The sequence below is a fragment of the Prosopis cineraria genome, unplaced genomic scaffold, assembly GCF_029017545.1.
Source record: "Prosopis cineraria cultivar Desert tree isolate PC_DT_omini unplaced genomic scaffold, ASM2901754v1 PC12, whole genome shotgun sequence".
Taxonomy (NCBI): domain Eukaryota; kingdom Viridiplantae; phylum Streptophyta; class Magnoliopsida; order Fabales; family Fabaceae; genus Prosopis; species Prosopis cineraria.
The window spans coordinates 37,974,254-37,994,174 of record NW_026555343.1 but is presented as its reverse complement, the minus strand read 5'-3'; the positions used below and the strand labels follow the sequence as shown (position 1 = coordinate 37,994,174).

The following is a 19,921-nucleotide window of genomic DNA, read 5'->3' as shown; positions in this document are numbered from 1 at the left end:
TGATTCTAAAGACGACCGACGAGGCTGTTTTTGTGTATTGCATGCAAAACAAGGCTATGCTACGCCTATCTGAAGCAAGCAACCAGAATGTTGTCCCCCTGGCTCAAAAAAAAAAAAAAGATAAATAAATAAATAAAGCAAGCAGAAGCAAGTGGTTCCAACTTTTTAATTTTTTCTGGAACCTGATAGATAAGGGAAATTAAATAGGGAGAATTTCATGGTCACAGTAAAGATTTAATTTCACATGGGTTCAATTTTTTTTTAATTTCAGTTCAGTTTGAGAGAGAAAAATCAAAATAATTTTAATAATAAAAAAAATCAAAATATCCGTTATTTGTTATGCAAAATTACTAATTATTAATTTTGTTTACTTCACTTGTTAATTTATTAATATGAGTTATAAATTATATGAGTTAATATGTTAATTATTATATAAGACTTAACATCAGTTTTTCAATTATAAGTAGTAATATTTATTGTTAAATGGTTAACTTTATTTGTTAATTTACTAATATTAATTGTAAATTATTGACAAGTCTTGTAATTTATTAAAATCAATTGTAAATTACCTATAGGTCTTATAATTTACTAAAATCAATTAGAAATTACTGTTAGGTTTTATAATTTACAACTGATATTAGTAAATTAATAAATAAAGTTAATAAATTAACAACTAATGTTACTGATTCGCTAATAAATGGATGTAATTTACAAGTGATATTGATAAATTAATAAATGCAGTAAAAAAATTAATAATTAATGATTCTGTACAATAAAAAAAGAGTATTTTAATTTTTTTATCGTCAATTTTTTTTATTTTTTTTCCCCGAACTGAAATATTAAGTTTTTAAACGGTCCTTAACTGAAATATTTCCAAGTAAATACAAGGACAGTTATTCAGGAGAACTTTTTTCGCCGTTCGATATAAGACTTTGTTGTTGATTGGTTATGTTCTGTCCGGGCTAATTATTCTGCCTCTAGTTTGCACCTTACTGCTTTATACCCTTTCCCGCCGCTCCCAACGAGTACACGAGCACAAAAAAATTCTCTTCATTTCACTACCTGTGTAAAACCCCTTAACAGTCGCAAAATCATTCTCTTCCTGTAAATTCTGAAACCCTAAGTTACCTGTGTTCGTGTTCAATGGTGACGCTTGATCAGCTCACTCGGCACGTTGAGTCCTATGTCGACTCGTCTGCTACTCCCGCTCAGCAGGTTTGCCCCCTTCTTTGAATTCCCTTTTTACAAAATGTATACTTGTAAGAGCAGAGTTCAGTTTTACGTTGAAGCAGCTTGTTTTTTTTTTGGCTATAATTTTTATTGTTTTGTGAAGAAAATAACAAATTTTCCTCCTTCCATGAGGACGGTGTGCTTTCGCTAATTTTCTACGTGCATGCTTTTGTGTTGGTTGTTTCCGTTAATAAAGTATGCTTTTGCACTGCAGGTTGCTAGTGTGGATGCAATTGGGAATTTTGTAAAGAGTAATGCTTTAACTCTGGAATCATTGGTATGCTTTTCACTTAATCCGTTTTTTTTTTTTTGGTAACGTTTATATGTAATTCCATTCATTCATGCTAGTTTCCTCCCCCTTCTTGTATTGCCTCTGTTTCACTCTAAAGGTTAGAGAGTTGGAGATGTATTTGACCACAACAGACGACATTATTCGTGCAAGAGGTGGGTCTTATTTATTCTAAGATTGTATGACATTCTTAACGACTTACGTGCGTACACAACTTATGCATGCATGCATTCAACAATGTTTACACTTTGCATAGGGATACCAATGTATGTGAATTTTTTGGGTGTTATACCTGTGACTGAATAACGTTCTAATTAGAGTGAATGCTTGAATATAGTTTGGAAACACATTTTCAGGAATCCATCTTCTAGCAGAGGTGCTTACACGTATTGAATCAAAACCTCTTGACAGTGCAACTGTTCATAGCTTGATAGGTTTCTTCAAGGACAGATTGGTCAGTATTAATATTCCTCCTGCAAAATCTCTCACGCTTTTGAGGCTTTTGTTTGAAAAATCTGTCAATTTCTTTTCCTTTCTTGCTGTCAATTTTTTGGGTTTTGGGAGGCAAAAGGAGTGCAAAGTTCTTTGGCATTGTGCTGTTTTTGCTGTTTCGTGGGGTACTTGGTTAGAACAGAATGTTGCAGCGTTTAAATGGATTGGATTTTGATGCATTCATAGACATGATTGGATTGTATTGACTTTTTTTTTTTTTTTGGGAATATCCTCCTATTGGAGGCAATCTTATTTAAGGTACAGCTGAGTACTAAATGAGAGCATCTCTCTCAATGTGTATTTAATGCCATATTATAGGGGATTAGCCTCTTCTGCTAGACCTAGTCCTGTTGGTGATTTTATGATGGATAGATTTGAGATTGTGGTTGAAACTCCCATATAAATGCATTAGAGTATTAGCAACCCAGGCTAGAGCTATATTAATGAATTATTGATGGACATTTTACTTATTGGGGGCTTACTTAGGAATTAGGATGTTAGTTATGGTTGAGTTGAACAATACTGCAGAAGGAAGGGAACCAATGGTCAGCAAAATGCTTTGCTTGTGTTTACTCTACCTATCAAGAGCATCATTGGGTCTGGTAGGTTGCTATCTAAAGTCAAGCAATATAAATTCAGTTTTCAAAGTTTGAAGTTTTGTTGATGTTCGTTGAAAAAATTCAATTTGGGTCTGTTTTAAACTAAGAAACTCTTTTTAGAAAGTAGATATATATATTAGGATGGAGATGGGAGTGTGGATTTACATCAGAGACTGGGTCTCTTTGGTACAGAGAAGGAAAAATGAAATGAAAAAAGGGATTTTAAGTAAAATGACCCTTCTGCCCCTTCTTTAGTAAAAAAGGTAGAAACTGTTGAGAACCGATTACAATGGTATAATAGACATCGTGAAAAAGGAAGGAAAGAGAATTCTCTCCTTCCTTACACCAAACAGGCCATAAGACTTCCTATTACCATTATACTTTTACTAATATCTATGACCTAAGTTTTATGGCCCAACAAAAAAGACTCTAGGCCTAGACATCAAATTAATAGCCCAGGCCACCAAGAGGAACATGAAATCCAAGATCTATTACGACGCGTGACCAGGAACTTTGTACCCTTTTTAATATGAAATTTACGTGGATGAAATAATACAAAAGAGGGGGGAAGGCAAGATATCCTTAAATAAAGAAATAAATGGCTAGAAGAGAACAAAGACGACAAATTGAGTTCAGCCATACAATTTGGCAATCCCTCTACTTGTCTCTTATCTTCAGAGAAGCTCCCTCAAAACAACCATGGGCACAGCAGCAAAAGGAGGCTGTCATCACATTCCTATTCCAATTAAATCCAAGTAAAAGAAAGAACCTTTAAAAATTGGAAAATTCAATGCACGAAAGAGCAGTGGTGGTAGCATATTGCCATAAAGATTTTCTATGTTTACCTTTGCTATGGATTTTTAAAATTTCTTAAACCCTGACTGCATACTGATTGCATTTTAGGACTGGATGTTATAGTACAAAACCTAATTGTAAGCATCTGCTCATTTATTTGTGTGAAAAAAATAAAATGAAATTTATGCACTAAATCAAGCCTGACAATCTTTTTAATTGCTGACTAACTTGAGACTTGCTGGAATTCTTGTTTTTTGTTTGTTGATTTTTTTGAGTTTCTGATTGGGCAGGTTCATCTTTCATTTTTACTTTAACAAAACGTTTTACAGATCATCTGTGATCTCTTTTAATCGGTAAATAATTTTATCATGAATTTTTCCTAATAGTACTAACAACATGAGATTGCATTTATTCAGTCAGATTGGAGAGCAGTGCGGGGTGCACTTGTTGGCTGTTTGGCAATGATAAGGAGAAAGGGTAATGTAGGTGTGGTAACTGATGGTGATGCCAAAGCTGTTGCTCAATCTTTTTTAGAGAATCTGCAAGTTCAATCTTTAGGACAACTTGACAGAAAGGCAAGTTATTGTTACAGCTAGAGTGCCAAGTTATTATTATTATTATTTTTTTTTTGCCCTAGAAACCTATCCAAGGATGGAAAAGACATTAGAAAGTTTTTTCCTTTTGGAGTTTATTTTTATTTTTGTGATGTTACCTTAACATGTTATGTTGGCTTTTGTTGCTACGATATTGCAGCTCTGCTTTGAACTTCTTAATGGCCTGCTAGAGCTACACTCGGATGCGGTTTCTTCACTGGTAGTCTTATTTTCTCTGAACGCTTATGCTGTAACCAAAAAAAAAAATTCCTGAACGCTCGATGCTTGCTTTTTTCATGTGTGTATTTCTGTTGATATCTTTCCACCTGACATGTCGAATTATATTTTTAGCCATCTCAGAAATTGTTGCCTCTTGAGTGTATTGCAGGGAGAACATCTTATTTATGGAATTTGTGAAGCTATGGATTCTGAAAAGGATCCAGAATGTTTGATGCTTGCTTTTCATGGTGTTGAGACTTTGGCACGATTATATCCTAATCCTTCTGGTGTACTTGCAAATTTTGCGAGAGATATTTTTGAGATTTTGGAATCTTACTTTCCCATTCACTTTACTCATGTAAGCTTAATTTTCAGTTTTATATTTTCATTGAACAGCTTCCACTGGCCATTCACTTTTTGAACCATTTGCCATTCAGCTTCCATAATTTTTGAGATTTTGGAATCTTGCTTTCCCATTTACTTTCTATTTCTTGTCCAGCCAAGGGGTGAGCTTATTGATGTGCAAAGAGATGAACTGTCAAGGGCTTTGATGGTACGTGCGACTTCCATTTAGGCCTTGGGTAACATTTTACTTTTGGGTCATATAGCAACTTTTATTGGATGTGGAAATTTAACAGCCTTTTCTCCCCTATTTTCTGATATCATCTATTTATTGCTTGCCTATCCACATAAAGAAATAATTTTATTTCTTACTCTATCTGTATTGGTTTATCCACTTCAAACCTCCAAAGTTTTCTTATTTGTGAACTCATTGTCCATACTCCAGCCTGATGGTCAAATGAAGTAATTTTGTCCCACTAGATTAGCATGTGCATTTATGATGGCTTTTTTTACACAAGTATTGTTTTAAATTTTTTTTCCTTGAATAAAGTGGCTCAGCAGATTTAGAGCAGTTTGTTTGGGGTTTTGCAGGAGGATTAGGTGTCTCCAGCAGACCTGTTGATTTTTTGACTATCAAATTCACTGGTTTTTGGCTAAAAAAGGGGCATAAATTCTCAAAAGGCATTGTGCTATGTTGCTGATCTGAGAGAGTCATTTTTTGGCCTCTCTTAAAGTCTTTGTTATTGGTTTTTTAGGGGATTACCTTGTGGACATATGAAGAGATTAGAACACTATTTTGAGCTAAAAGTTTTGTAATGTTTTCTTTGTCTTGGGAGGATGACTTCTCCTTTTTGTATTGTTCTCTGCATTATATTGTTTTTCCATCTAAAAAATTGTTGTTTGATATTTTTATGAATATACTTGACATTGTGGTACTTGTATATTATTTGTATGTGAAACTGATGAGCAAATGTTATTTCAACTTTGCTACCATCATGAGCTAATTGTTTGACTTCTCTGCAGTCTGCATTCTCTTCCACGCCCATTTTTGAACCATTTGTCATTCCTTTGCTTCTCGAGAAACTTTCTTCTTCCCTACTTTCAGCAAAGGTTGGTATTAATGAAGTATTTATAGTTCCACCTGACGTGTTGGATATTTGTTAGTTACCTTTGTACCATCCTTCTTTCTACAGTAATTTGGTCTTTGAATAAAGGGACATGAATTTTTTCTGCTTTTGATTTCCCATGCTTATAGGTTGATTCCTTGAAGTATCTCAAGGTTTGCTCCGCCGAGTATGGAGCAGAGAGAATGGCAAATCATGCTAGGGCTATCTGGTCTTCATTAAAAGATGCAATATCTACTTATTTGGAAGAGCCTGTTTTTCCTTTTAGTTCAGAACCTATAGTTGGTGTTAACTTTCAGAAGAATGATATTGTGACAGAGGCTCTATCCCTTCTTCAATTGCTTATCAGGCAAAATAGTGCTTTGTTAGTGAGCTTGATCATTGATGATGAAGATATGAGCTTGGTTTTCAACTCCATTGCGTGTCATGAGAAATACAATGATATTCCTGTTCAAGGAAAGCAAAAAATACGTGTTATTGGTTGTATTCTCTATGTTACTGCCAAGACTTCCTTTTCCTCTTGCAATCTTGTGTTTCAGAGTCTTTTCTCTCGAATGATGGATGCATTGGGATTTCCTATAAATGAAACTGATAGGTTGCCAAATGATAATATGTTGCGCCCTACAGGAGTTAAGTTTGGATTCCTTTATCTCTGCATCGAACTACTTTCAGGTTGCAGGGATTTGATTGTGGTGTCTGAGGAGCCAGGGCTGAATTGTGATTTTAAGCATGAGACATTCTGCACCATGCTTAATAATTTTTCAAGTTCATTATTCAATGCCTTTGTTTCTGCTTTGTCATTTAGTGCTGATAATCACCTTCTTGATCCAGATATTTATATTGGAGGTCAGATCTCTATTTTCTATTTGAGCATGATTATATTTTGACTCCTTAGCCGTGAGGACTTTGTTACGGACTCCTAGTGTATTTATCATCTGGTCTAATTACATGGTTTTTTTTTTTTTATACGTTGATTTTGTGTAGTTCTGATGTCTCTGTCCCCTTTTATCAAGGAATATACTCAAATATGATCTGTTGTTGACTGAAGAGAACTATTTTGTATATTTGCATTATTTTTTTTTTGGTGTTGTTTTTTCTGTAATGTTTCCATCTAATGCAGTGGGCAGTCCCATCGTCTGATTTTTTTTAATAATATTTCCCTGTATAAAATAACTGTTATGTATCCAATAATTGATATAATCTAAACTGTTGATACAATCTGGTTAGATTGAATGGTGTCAATTTGACTGTTAGTTCATGATTGTCAATTTAAGTATTTTAGAATATGATTTATTTTACATTTGTTTATTTATCTTTGCAGTACTCAATCGTTAGACTAGTTGCACAAATTTGTATTGCTGATTGTTAAATGCACAAATATATTATGGCAGTGCAGTTCGGTTTGTTTGATTCACTACATCATAAATTTAAATTTATTAAAATGTTATAGTCTCAAGGTGCTGATTTCCATATTTTCTTTGGTACTGATGTGCAGTGAAGGGTTTGCAGATATTGGCTATGTTTCCAGGAGATAGTTTTCCAATTACGAAACTTCTATTTGAAAATATTTTGAGGAAATTTATGTCAGTTATCACAAAGGATTTCAACAAAATGGTATTATGGGAGGCAGCGTTGAAAGCATTGGTTCATATTGGCTCATTTATCCACAAGTTTCATGAGTCTGAAAAGGCTAAGAGCTATAGGAGTATCGTTGTAGAAAAAATTGTTAAACTGCTGTCTCTTGATGATACTACTATGCCTTTTTCGCTCAAACTGGAAGCCTTATCTGACATAGGCATGACTGGAATGATGCATATGCTGAAAGTTCTTCAGGAGTTTGAAGGGGCTGTGTTTGCTAATCTATCCATGATTTCTGTATGTACATAACTCCAATTTTTTATCTGCTATCCCTTTATTTTAATAAATTAAGGATTATCCTCAGTGTTTGGTCTTTGTGGCATTTGTTTGTGTAGGTCCATGGGAATTCAAGGTCTTCCGAGACTGTTCAGCTTCTAGAGTGCTGCTCAGACAAGTTGCTACCATGGTATTTAATTGTACCAGATGGCTAACTTAATGTTTTCACTCTCTTGACTGTTTGTGTAACCCATTTTGACCTGAAGATTATTAAAGTCAGTTATAGTTAATATATAACTTGTTCATAATGTTAGTTTGTGCTGTGTAGGTATCTTTAGACAACTTCTCCAGATTTGAAAGATGTAGAAAATTTGTGATAATTATTGTGTTCATTATTGGGCTCTAGGCTTAGCCTTTCATAATAAACTGATTAGTTCATTATTAACGACATGGGTGATATATGTGGCAGTACAGTGATGAGCAATTGAATATTCTTGACCAAGAATTTATGTAGAAATATCCCTCCTCCTTTGGAAAAGGTTAACTAGTAGAAACTCTATATGTTCAATATACTTATACCAGAAACAAAGGTATGTTATGGGTTGGTAACACCCCCCCCCCCAAAAAAAAAAAAAACAAACAAACAAACTTCCTCCCTCACACGCGTCAGGTTATATCAACTGGAGAGACTCTTATGCTTTTCACTTTGCGTGAGAGCTGTCTTGGAATATATATATTTTTTTTATTGACGTGATTTCCTTTTAATCTGAACAATTTGAATCAAAATTGCCAGGATCCATGAAAATGGATGTTCTGAGGAATCTGTGGTGCATTTTGCTGTGGAAATTTGGAATCACATAGGAATTTGCATGGGCTTTAGCGTCCCACTTGAGGAAAAGGTATATATAGTTATGGCTATCATGTGTTGGTCAAGCTTAATATGTTTAGTGTTTCTAATGCATTTTTTTTTTTTGGGTACATTCTAATTCTAAATTTTAATTATCTACTGTGCTTGTTTATTGTTGAATAGCAATTAAATGATGCAATCAAATATTGATGCTGATTTTTCTGCTTTTATCCTAGGGACTTCTGGGTGCAATTATGAAAGTGATGAAACTTGCTGTTGGCTATTGCTCTGTGGAAAGCCAGAATATTATAATTAAAAAGGCGTACGACATACTTTCTTCACACAAGAGTCTTCAGTTTAAAGAACTGGAAGGATCACCTGTAACTCCTGGACAATATGATGTTTCTGATCGAGATAAATGGGTGCTATCAATATTTGCATCAGCAGTTATTGCAGTTTTTCCCCAAACATGCATTCCAAATGAAAGAACAGTTTTGCGTCTATTTATAGTAAGCCTCCTCAGGGGTGTTGTTCCAGCTGCTCAGGCCTTGGGTTCTATGATTAACAAAATGGTTTCAAAATCTGAAGGTACTGAGACTTCCAGTGATCTTACCTTGGAAGAAGCTCTTGATATTATATTCAACACAAAAATATCTGGTCAGAAAGGTAGTCAAATGAATCATGGAAATGATGTGGTTCTGACTGATTTATGTCTTGGAGTTGGAACTGATAGATCGCTTCAAATCAATGCCATTTGTGGACTCTCGTGGCTTGGAAAAGGTTTGCTTCTACGTGGTCATGAAAAGATTAAAGATGTCACTATGATTCTTATGAAGCTTTTGTCATTGGGCACAAAGAGTGCCTTGCCTTTGATCCAAGATTCACAAGAAGAAACTAATGTGAAGAATTTAGATCCTTTAGTAATGAAGTGCGCTGCTGATGCATTTCATATTCTTATGAGCGATTCTGAAGATTGTTTAAATCGGAAGTTTCATGTCAGAATGCGGCCACTCAATAAGCAGCGATTTTTCTCTTCCATGATGCCTATATTCCTGCAGTTGATCCCAAAATCTCATTCTTCAATCTCCAGGTACAATATCGCTCCTTGCCCCGAGATAACCCACCCTATAAGAAGCACTTTGATCTTCAGTCCTGTCTTGACGCACTAACTTAACATACTTGATTTGATGCTATTATTTCTTGTCGCCTTTCGAATTTCATTTTCAAATTATTCTACTCGATGTGTAGTCGCCTATTCTACTTGGCCAGATAGAGGAAATCATCAAGATTTTGTAATCGGAAATTACCATATTTTCATGTGGACCAACATCTTCTGCCTGCATACTTTGCAACCATGTCAGATTTTGTTGTCCTAGCTCCTTATCCTTTTGCACCAGAATAACATTATAATATTATTGATCTTATTGTCACCCTGGAAGTATGCTAATTAATAAAGTGTCCTGTTTATGCCCTCAAGGTCAAGAAGTCGCTACTTCAGTAAGTGCATGGTTGTAAGAGATTAATTTCTCATTTAAGGTTTTCAAGTATCAGACTATTGATGCCTCTGGTGATTTGATCTAGTTCTAGGTGATAATTGCTGTAATTTATCTTCAATGAGTTCTTTTTCTTTCACTGTTTGTGTTCCCCCTTTTTCAAAAATGGCCTTGGCTTCTGTTGTTGTTTTAGTGGATATTATTGCATTAAGAGAATAGTCTATGTATGTTTCGATCAAACATCAATGTCTGTCTGACAGATATCCCTTTTTTCCCCTTAAATTTGGTATGCTATTTTATATCCTTGTGAATGATTCTAGCAGAATTGCTGAACCAGGCATATGAAAAGAGGAATGACTTTGCAAAGATATTTAAGATAATATCATAGTTTAAATGTTGAATGTCATGAATAGAATTGTTTGCAACTTACTTCTTAATGCATACAAAAAGCATAGTATTGCCACTGAACTATTTTACCTGGTGTTTTCTTTTGTATCTTTTCCTTCCTTAACAAAATGCTAATACCTAGGCCGCAATTTTGCACAATTTCAGGTCTGTGTTATATCGTGCTTTTGCACATATCATATCTGATACCCCACTAACGGTGGTGTTGAGTGAAGCCAAAAAGGTTAGTTTCAGAAATTTGAAACTGTGTACATTAATTACATATGTTGAATTTTCTTGACCACTCACTTTATTATAGTAATTCCTGTGCTAATTTTGCAGCTGATACCAGTTCTCCTGGATTGTTTGTCCATGTTGACAGAGGATATTCAAGATAAAGATATGTTGTATGGTCTGCTGCTTGTCTTGTCTGGGTTCTTAACTGAGAAAAATGGTAATTACTATGCTTCTATCTTTATTGTCGCCTCATTAAAATTAGGGTATGTAAACGAAAGACACCTAATGTTTGTTGGTTCCGAACTTCTCATGCTGTGTTCATTTTGTTTGCTTTTGTCTTTTCCTTGTGTCATAGAAGAGGGGAAACATTAATTCTACATCCATGCCAAATTCGTGAAAAAATGTTGCAGGTTAAAAAACAGAAAAATTAATCATTTAGTCCCTGTAGTTTTAACCCAGTTGTAACTTAGTTCCTAAACTTTGACTGGTTATAACTCAGTCCCTCAAATTTTAACTCAATTGTTAAAACTTCAGGGACTAAGTTATAATGAGTCAAAGTTCAGGGATTGAGTTACAACTGGGTTAAAACTACAGGGATTAAATGACTAATTTTCCTTTGAAAAACAGATGACTCAAATTGATTTTTACTCACGTGAGAATGTTTCTTCCAAGAAATGCTGTCGTAGTGATGTGACATCTATGGAGCAACCATGAAACCTTGAGAGATCATCATTTTTTCTTTAATCTAAATAGAAAAGAAATTGCTTCCTTGTGCGGTTGGTCTTTTGGGCCTATAAAATATTATTGAATCAATGACCTGCAAATGCTACTCGCTAATTTCCTTAGCTCGCTCAAACATGGGTTATTACTTTGAGACTACAAAATTGATTTCCATGTATGTATAATCTGCATGCAGAACATGAAGCTGTTGCTGAGAATGCACATATTGTCGTCAATTGCCTGATTAGGCTTGTAGAATATCCTCATAAATCGGTAAGTATTTTCTTGTCCAAGTTATTTGCTTCTGAAATGGTCTGAGTTGTGTTGTAGAGCAATTTTATTGTATTCGTTGTGGCCTGACATGCCAGGTTGAGTAGTGTAGACATTTTTCTTGCTCTGGATAATGTTGGAGCAGTAGGGTATACCTGAAGTTCTCCTACTCTCAGTTAATTTATGTATTTTAACTTATAACTGTGAGAGTGTCCAAAGATACCAGTTAAAAGACGAGCTGTACGAGTGAAGTTTACTTTCTTACTCTGCCTTACCTAATTGCTTAGCCGAAGAATTCATCCAAAGCCTTGAAAATTGATATCTCCCTTTCTCATACTCAATCTCCTTGTCACCTTATTGTCTAACACAGCTCAAAGTTAATGATGTTAATGAACTTGTCCCTCTCTCGTGCAGGTTGTCAGAGAGACAGCTATTCAATGTCTTGTGGCCATGTCCGAGATGCCCCATGCCCGGATCTATCCCATGAGAAGACAGGTTTGTTTGACGTTTAGCAAAATGCTGGTTTTTAGGTCTCGTAGAGATGAGGATTATGAATTTGTGAAGTGATTTTGAATTTGATTATGTATGGAGATTATCCTTGCTTAGATTGTGTAATCATCATAACGATTGTATTAGGTACTAAAAGCAATATCAAGGGCTCTTGATGATAAAAAGAGATCTGTTCGTCATGAAGCTGTCAAATGCCGACAAGCATGGTTGGTACTCTTGTGATATACTAAAACTTCTTCCAGAAATGTCAAAATTATGACGTCTTCTCGTTTGTTTTTTGAAAAATTACATCTCTTCTTTTGAAATTAAAAATGTTGCAATTGACATTTCTTCAATAAAATGTAAGCTTCAATTTTATCCATATTTATTACTTTTAATATTAAATGTAAATTGAATTAGTATAAAATATTCAAACTTTGAATTTAGAACACGTTGAACATTTTTCTTTTTAATATTTTATGTATATTATCGCAATAGAAAAGTGAGATATGATCGTATTTTCTGTTGTCTCATATTTATTGGTTGACACTGGGCAGGGCGTCGATTGCATCGAGGAGTCTTCATTTTTGAACATTTAGGCAGCTGAAAACGTTTTGACCGTTGAATTTACGCCCCCCCCCCCCCCCCAACACCAAAAAAAAGGGTCTTGTTCATAGTAAAGTCTGATATCTCTTTTTTGTCCTTCTAAAGATCTTAGTTTTCAGTTTTTACACTTTAAGAGGATGTCCTTGGCCCTTGTATCACCATTCTTCCTCATATGTATTGCGGCGCATGTACAGCAGTTTGCCAACACCCAGAAACTATCAGTTGAGTTGTGTCCTTTAATGATCCAAGTCTGATTTATATCTACAGATGGACATGAATTAGTCGCTTATTGAAGTATATCACCAAGCAGAACTGATTAAAATAACAAAATTGCAATACATAAAATCATTGTTGACCAACTATAGATTAATAATAATACATCATGGGTTGAAATTAAATGATAGCAAGTCAGCAACTTCAGAATGCTGCGAAAATTGAAAAGTAGAAATGGCTTGTACAGCTTATACAGTGGAAATTGGACACATGCGCTGTTATTTTCTTTTGTTCAATGAGCAGCGGCTGAGAGTCAACTATCATTTCTTATCACTGAGCTGAAGAAAACAAACTGGGCACAAGCACTTCATTTAGAAGACTTCCTCTGCAATTCACAAGCTGGATCAGCGTCCTCCATTATTCTCACAACCCATTAGGTGCATCCAGCATAGAAGCTTGCATTTTAGTTTATTGCTCGCCAGTCCCAAGAGAGAATCATTTCCCCTGTGGCTTTTGTCAATTCTCTCTCCATTGCCAACGTGTGAAAGACTTTAGAGTTGAGATGTTAAAATACTAATTTTCACGAAACATTATCGTAGATAGTACATGATAGTATCAGGGGAATGTGCTCGATGATTTAACTTGAAACTGCCTACAATCAGGAAGTATATGGGTGTGGATTTAATGGACAAATTATAGGATCGATCGTCTCCTCCTCCTCCCACTGAAACACTCTGGGTCAGGTCAAATCGACTATCTGCTGCTAACTCCGCGGCCAGAACTTCATCGAGCAAATTTTGATTTGAGGCAGCAACGTTTGCTTCAACTTCAAAGGCTCATTCAGACATGTCATCCTCCGCTCCACTAGATTGATAATTATCCTGGTGCATTGCAACTCTATGTTGCTGTTCCAGATCGTCATCCATGTCTAAAGCCCTTCTCTTTGAAGAACTTCCCTTTATGTTTGTGTAACCCTTCAAAAGCAATTAGCAATACAAGAGTCACTTATTTAATATTCTCAATGGCAGAATGGCTAAGTTTTAAGATTACTTCAGTCTCGAAGTCATACCACAGAATCCTTCCGTTCAATTGCCGAAACGGTTGGCCTTTGCCTTACAGTCACTTTTGAAGGTGCTGCAAATTGCTCAACCTCATCAGTAGATCTTCCCTCTTTAGCCCTCTTTTTTCTCAACAGGATTTTTGTTGGTAGAGGCTGCAGATTAAAAATGGAATAAATTAACAATGACATATCAGGAAAACTAAGTAACATTATGCCAAGCAAATGGATGGTAGAAGGCATGGATGTATTAGTTCCAGAAAATACCAAATATAGTGCTTCTGATTCCTCAAAAGAAACCAGGTATGTAGCAGGGTCATCTGCATCATCACCTCGAACCTAATGAGGTATAATATCAAAATCAGCTGACCGGTGTTAAAAAGGAAATTATTTTAGGACGATGAGAAACAATGATAACAACAATCTGAATTTCGAGATCTTGCCACATACATCCCAGAGATATTCCCGAACCCAAGAATATGAGATATCTTCACTTTCATCATACATATCCTTTGACAGCTGCCATGAAAGATGCAAAAGTCAGCATCTTGAAAAATATCTAGCGTAAGGTATCAAATAATTGAAAAGTGAACAAAGCTCAATAACGCAGAGGCCAATCTACCTCTCCAGGTGTCGGGACCATGTATCCCAGAAATTTCTCAGGATTTACATGATCTGCACCTGTTGCAGTATAACTTTTCATAATTGCCTGTAAACAAAAAAATGGATAGGAGTCAAAGCCCAGAACATTCAATAATCAGCACCACAAATAAAATACTTTTTAGTGCGGAATGAGCCTTTACATGAAGGATCAGAAAGATTAAATGCAGAGTTACCACGAATTACAGAAAACAAAAAGGTGATTTCAACGCGAGATGAACTTATAGCAATAAAGCACCCACTTGAGGTTTTGCCACAAATTTAAACACTATGATGCAATAACAAATCCTGTAACGTACAAGATAATGAAAACTATTAACTTCCTCAACTTTGACAAACACTTAACAGTCGTGGAACACTAATACCATCAATCAGCTTTGATTCCAATGACCAACAACCACACAGCAATTTGGTAATAAGAGGTTTGAGATACGGGGACATATGGATTGTAAAGATTGCCACGTGACAGCAAATAAAAAATTCTTTCCTACAGTACAGGGACCATAACACCCCAGGGCCAAAAGGCAAAACCATTTTTGAATCACAATTATGATTATGTATCCCTATCATAACGGTAATTCAAATGCAACTACTTGCAGTAAAACCAACAATGGTTTGCCTGATATTGTCAAATGTGTCATTTGAAATATCTTGTTTAGATTTTTTTGCTGCCTTGCAAAATTTCAAGTTTCATTCTTATTCACTATTTTAAAAAAGCAAGTAAAAAAAAATCAAGAATCAAGACAATAAGTGAGTTACGCAAATATTTAAATCCATGACCGAAATTTATGTTACTAGGAATATGTTTGTTATCATGAGATGGCCTACCCTCGATTCATGGGCTTCACGAACAGATTTCTCCAACTTGCTGTAAATTTCTGAATCAGCTGTTGGAGCACTATCAAATGCAGCAACAACGAACCGGTGATCATGTCTGCAAAACAAGATGACATACAGCTTAGGTATTATGACCACAAAAAACATGTTACGGAGAAGCACCAATCTTTTGGTATAAAAAATTCAGGCTTAGTGGTTTGCTTGGTTGGGGAGAAGGGAAGGAAGTTAAACTTTTCGAGAAATAATGAAATTGTTGCTTTTTAATTCATTAAAAACTATAACTTCTAGGGACCATTTAAGGCAAGTAACTAGCTGAGAAAACCTTAGGTTGGTTCTAACTTCCCTAGGTTTTATTCCTTAAAAAATCATCAATCCAAAATTATCCTTTCATATTGTTAATTCATAATTAATAAACAAGTATTTGTGTCAACATTATAAATAACATATTTAATTAAAAATAATAATTTTAACTTCCTGGAAAATAAAAAAGTTAAACAAGCAGCTCATAGGTGGACTACTTGAAAAACAACTTCCCAAAAAGTATAATTCTTGATAAGTTAGCTTCCCCTTAAATATGATCAGTTGAACTAAGTGACCCCTTAACACATAAAACAAACATTCAACTGGCCTATAGACTACCTACCTACTAATTTCTTTCACTGACAAAAATCATATACAATGTCATACCTTTCAATATCAGGCAGCAGAGGCAGAACCTCAACAGGATACAAATTTTTGTTGGTTGCATGAACAGGGGGTAATTTAGCTGCTTCAAATGAAGCTTCTATTTCCTTGATTTGTCTTTCCCTGCAACATTAATTTATTGAGTTACGTTAAAAAATATCACGGAGCTCATACAGCAATATTCAATTTTAAAATTGACTTTCGATGGACAAGATCACGAACAGCATACCTATTGTTGAAATTTTCCAAAATATTGCGGCCTCCCTTCATCTCTCTAAGTTCTTTTGCTTGTTTTTCAGTTAAAGACTGCAACAGCATGTTATCAAGTTATTACTACTAGGAAGAATAGTGTGCTTATTCCAACAAACACGTCCATTACCTGTTTTGTTGATTCCATGCTCAGAGGAGATATGTATTGTGTTTTAACAAGCCAAGCAACACCTTTATCAGTAGGCCTTTCTTTTCTTCTTATGCCGGTCTTTTTAACAGGGGTTACCGCTTCATCATCTCGCAATAATTCTTCATCTTCCAGAGCAAGAGGTGGTCTGATGCCGGAAGGACTAAAAGACAAGTGGAAAACAATTCATCACCTAGTTAGTGAGTGCAAACCACGAAAGTTATCAAATATATCAAAGAAGTTGAGGATAATACTTGTAAACACTGAGATCAAGCAGGTCCAGAGGTATCCCAAGATCTGGCTCCACAAAAAGTTTGGGCTTATATAATTTCTCCAGAGATGTGATTGTATACTTCGAATATCTGCAAAATGATCATAAGTTACCAAAATAACATACAAGCCAACAAAATACCATTTTTCTTAATAACGTATGGCATGGCACTAAAATAGCCAAATCCACGTAAACCAATTACATTCCCTCTCCTCATCATAATCTGGACATCTTGTAGGGATTTCACCTGCCCAATTTCAAGATTGATGCACGTGTCTCCCTAACTGTTACTCTAAAATGTTCGTGTTCCATTTCCATAATTTATTTTCTCTACAAGGGAATTCACACTCTTTCCAAGAACTTAAAGATAACCAGTCCCTTTGAACAGTAATATCTTAATAAATCCCATGAGTCAGATTACAAGACATGTCATCACTGTGTTCACTCATGTCTTATTTACTCATCATATGTTGACCAGCTCCCTCACCTGATTGCCAACCCCACTCCCCCTCCCCCCCCCCCCAAAAAAAAACAAAAAGAAAAAAACAAAGGAATCAACAACAACCACCAACTATAGAGACATGTATGCTAAGTGCTAACTGCTAACAAACATACACGTTACACACAACAAGCATATTGCTGTGAAGAAGAAAATAGGAATACATACTGATCTTTGTCTTTCTTGAATGCCATAAGCTTGGGTTGTGCACTTGGATCTGGAAGTTCATTTCGGAATCTTGAATGTTGAACACATAAGAATGTATCAGTAGTGGAAGGAAATACTACAGCACGCAAAGTCATTCATTACAATAATTTCAGTTTCCTGCCTTGTGCATTAATACTGACACTCTAATAAACTAAAATTAAATTAAACATCATTTAAAACAAAAACACCCATAACAGAGAAAAATCAAAAATTAAATATAATATATACAGAAGAAACAGCTGTTTACACTTCACATTGATGACCAGATAAAGCAAGAAAATTGGAAGAAATGTTGAACTCAGGAAACATCTCGACATACTCACTTCAGCTTGCACAAAAAGGTCGTGGGCTTTTTCAACCTATTTTCAATTCTGTCACCGCTCAATAGTGGAGTGGTCCTCTTTTCACCCATTCGCGATCCTACAATTGAACCATGCCCCTTCCCAGATGACAAAATTTGGGTCTTTTGCAGAACACTATTCTGTGATTCCTTCAGCTGCTGCCTGTGTTTTTCTTCCTGTCTTTGCTTCTCAAATTCTCTCTTTTTTCTCAACCTCCTTTCCTCCTCTGTCTCAATCCTCCCAGGAGGCCCATTTGATTTCTTTGGTGGCATTGCAGGAACAGCGGGCTTCTGCTGTTTATGAGGCATCACATGATGTGAATGTTCATGATCACGCCTACCGGATGGCATGGGCCCTTTATTGCGGTCGTGCAATCGCCTCTCATCCTTAATTTGACTTTGCGGAGGAGCTGCAGCCGATGGCGGTGAACTTGGAGGAGGTGGAGGTGGAACAGAAGAACTTGGTGGCGGAGACAGAGGAGGTGGAGGTGGCTGCTGGTCATACTGAGGGAACTGACCAGAAGGATAATACAGAGGAGGATGTGGTGGAGGCTGCAAGTTAGCTGAATTTTGTTGCGGCATTGAAGTTGCTGGTGGCGGAGGAGGTGGTGGAGGCGGGTAAGAAGTTTCAGGTGGGGGAGGAGGTGGTGGCTGATATGGATACTGTTGATGGGAAGGAGGAGGGGGAGGGGGTTGTTGACTTCTCGGAGCACCATAATGCTGTGAAGATGATGATGATCCATATCCACCATGATGATAATTAGAATTTGGGGCCATTTGGTTGTAGTTCTGGGGAAAAGAAGTAGAAGGAGCTGACGGCATACTACCATCGCCTCCACCATAACCCCAGCTCTGATTGTACTGATTTCCACGTTGTTGAGGTGGATGTCCTGGTGCTATAGGGTTTTGACTCGGAGGTGGACCATACGACGATTGCGGAGGAAAAGGCCTGTAAGAGGCCATGGTTGATTCCGACGACAAATTAACAGCTAGGGAACAAAAGAACTCAAATTACCTTCTCCGGTTCTATCAAGGAAAAAGAACTTTCGAACCGATAAGCTAATAAGCTCTAGGGCAATCTCCTACTGTTTATCTCTTTCCCTCCTCCAATCCCCAAATCTCAAAATTAAGGTCGAACCAGGTAAGCCCCGAAACTAAAATTACTAATAATAGTAATAATAATAATAATAATAAAATAATGACAATTCCAAATCACAAACCTCAAAGAAATTAATAAACTAGCAGGAGCAAAACGAATCTTTTTTCATGAAACTAGGGGAATAGAGATATTCCTAGAAGAGAAAAAGGGGGAATTCAAACTCTAATTCCTTGTAAAGTCACGTCAATCAAAAAGCAAATCCTGGAAGAAAAAATAATCAAAATGCCGTGGATACCCTAGAGATCTTAATTCTAAACTTGTCGCAGATTATGCCTATATGGAACCGCAAGTTGGAAGGAAGCAAATGAGGTGGACGCGTATCAGTCGTACATAGAAGTTATGGGGAAAATAAGGGAGAAAACTGCAGTGGTGGAAGACAGAGAAAGAAAAGAGAAGACGGAGAGGAGGAATCGGAGGATCGACGACGAGTGAGAGCAGACATCAGAGACGAAGCACGCAGCGGGAAACCCCGAGTTTTTATTTTGTTGACCCGGCGTTCCTCGGTTTCTTTGTTTTCCTAATTAATTATTTACCGATGAAAACATAATTTGGTAGTTAAAACCCCTACTAAATTTTTACTGGAAACGGAATATTTTGACGTGGAGTGGTGTGGAACCGGGGACTGTAGGAGCCCAGGATCGAAACTCTCTAGTCTCTTCCTTCTATATTTGAAAAATAAGATGACTTATTCAAATTTTGAACATATTAAAAAAATCATGTGGTAGAAACTATCCAATTCAACCTGATAATATTTGAATATGATACCGTAAAAAAAAAAAAGAATACTAGAATTGTTGATCCTTGTATTAATAAGTTTTGGATATAATATCTTGTCTAATAATATTTTTTTAGTTAAATGATATTCTAACCCTTATGAAAAAAAATATAATTAATAGTATGAGGTTTTGAAAAACAAACTTATAAATTAAGAGATTAATTTTAAATATTTAAAGGTAAGAGAGTTGTATGTAACCGTTTCAAAATTTAAAGAAATTTTATATATTTTAGCTTTAA

At 35.8% G+C, this 19,921-nt stretch overlaps 2 protein-coding genes across 3 annotated transcripts; one reads left to right on the top strand and one right to left on the bottom strand.

Annotated features, from left to right (window-relative positions):
* Positions 1 to 972: 972 nt before the first annotated feature.
* On the top strand, positions 973 to 12,826 carry LOC129288720 (MMS19 nucleotide excision repair protein homolog). 2 transcript variants are annotated; one of them, XM_054925446.1, is made up of 20 exons: positions 973 to 1,215; positions 1,445 to 1,507; positions 1,620 to 1,674; positions 1,876 to 1,973; positions 3,822 to 3,980; positions 4,159 to 4,218; positions 4,387 to 4,575; positions 4,717 to 4,770; positions 5,583 to 5,669; positions 5,815 to 6,529; positions 7,179 to 7,558; positions 7,657 to 7,727; positions 8,331 to 8,436; positions 8,621 to 9,474; positions 10,430 to 10,505; positions 10,604 to 10,715; positions 11,415 to 11,491; positions 11,903 to 11,983; positions 12,125 to 12,204; positions 12,535 to 12,826. In XM_054925446.1, exons 1-20 carry the CDS (start codon positions 1,144 to 1,146, stop codon positions 12,566 to 12,568), a joined length of 3,423 nt encoding a protein of 1,140 aa, XP_054781421.1. In that variant the 5' UTR covers positions 973 to 1,143; the 3' UTR covers positions 12,569 to 12,826. The 2 variants fall into 2 exon arrangements, with proteins under 2 accessions (XP_054781421.1, XP_054781422.1); XM_054925447.1 differs by lacking the exons at positions 973 to 1,215; positions 1,445 to 1,507; positions 1,620 to 1,674 and having other exon boundaries at positions 1,890 to 1,973; positions 3,826 to 3,980.
* Positions 12,827 to 12,896: 70 nt separating this feature from the next.
* On the bottom strand, positions 12,897 to 19,394 carry LOC129288721 (protein PAF1 homolog). The gene is made up of 12 exons (XM_054925448.1): positions 17,732 to 19,394; positions 17,370 to 17,438; positions 16,686 to 16,793; positions 16,414 to 16,594; positions 16,264 to 16,340; positions 16,038 to 16,157; positions 15,342 to 15,447; positions 14,476 to 14,562; positions 14,304 to 14,372; positions 14,121 to 14,192; positions 13,866 to 14,009; positions 12,897 to 13,770 (listed from the first exon to the last, which is right to left on the bottom strand). The coding sequence occupies exons 1-12, from the start codon at positions 18,709 to 18,711 to the stop codon at positions 13,633 to 13,635; spliced, it is 2,151 nt and encodes a 716-aa protein (XP_054781423.1). The 5' UTR covers positions 18,712 to 19,394; the 3' UTR covers positions 12,897 to 13,632.
* Positions 19,395 to 19,921: the final 527 nt, after the last annotated feature.

Coding starts and splice junctions, on each gene's coding strand:
- LOC129288720 (XM_054925446.1), top strand. CDS start 1,144: ATGGTGACGCTTGATCAGCTCACTCGGCACGTTGAGTCCTATGTCGAC. Junction 4,219..4,386: donor CGGATGCGGTTTCTTCACTG/GTAGTCTTATTT, acceptor AGTGTATTGCAG/GGAGAACATCTTATTTATGG. Junction 7,559..7,656: donor CTAATCTATCCATGATTTCT/GTATGTACATAA, acceptor TTGTTTGTGTAG/GTCCATGGGAATTCAAGGTC.
- LOC129288721 (XM_054925448.1), bottom strand. CDS start 18,711: ATGGCCTCTTACAGGCCTTTTCCTCCGCAATCGTCGTATGGTCCACCT. Junction 16,794..17,369: donor TTCAAGAAAGACAAAGATCA/GTATGTATTCCT, acceptor ATCATTTTGCAG/ATATTCGAAGTATACAATCA. Junction 14,193..14,303: donor TTCGGGAATATCTCTGGGAT/GTATGTGGCAAG, acceptor ATACCTCATTAG/GTTCGAGGTGATGATGCAGA.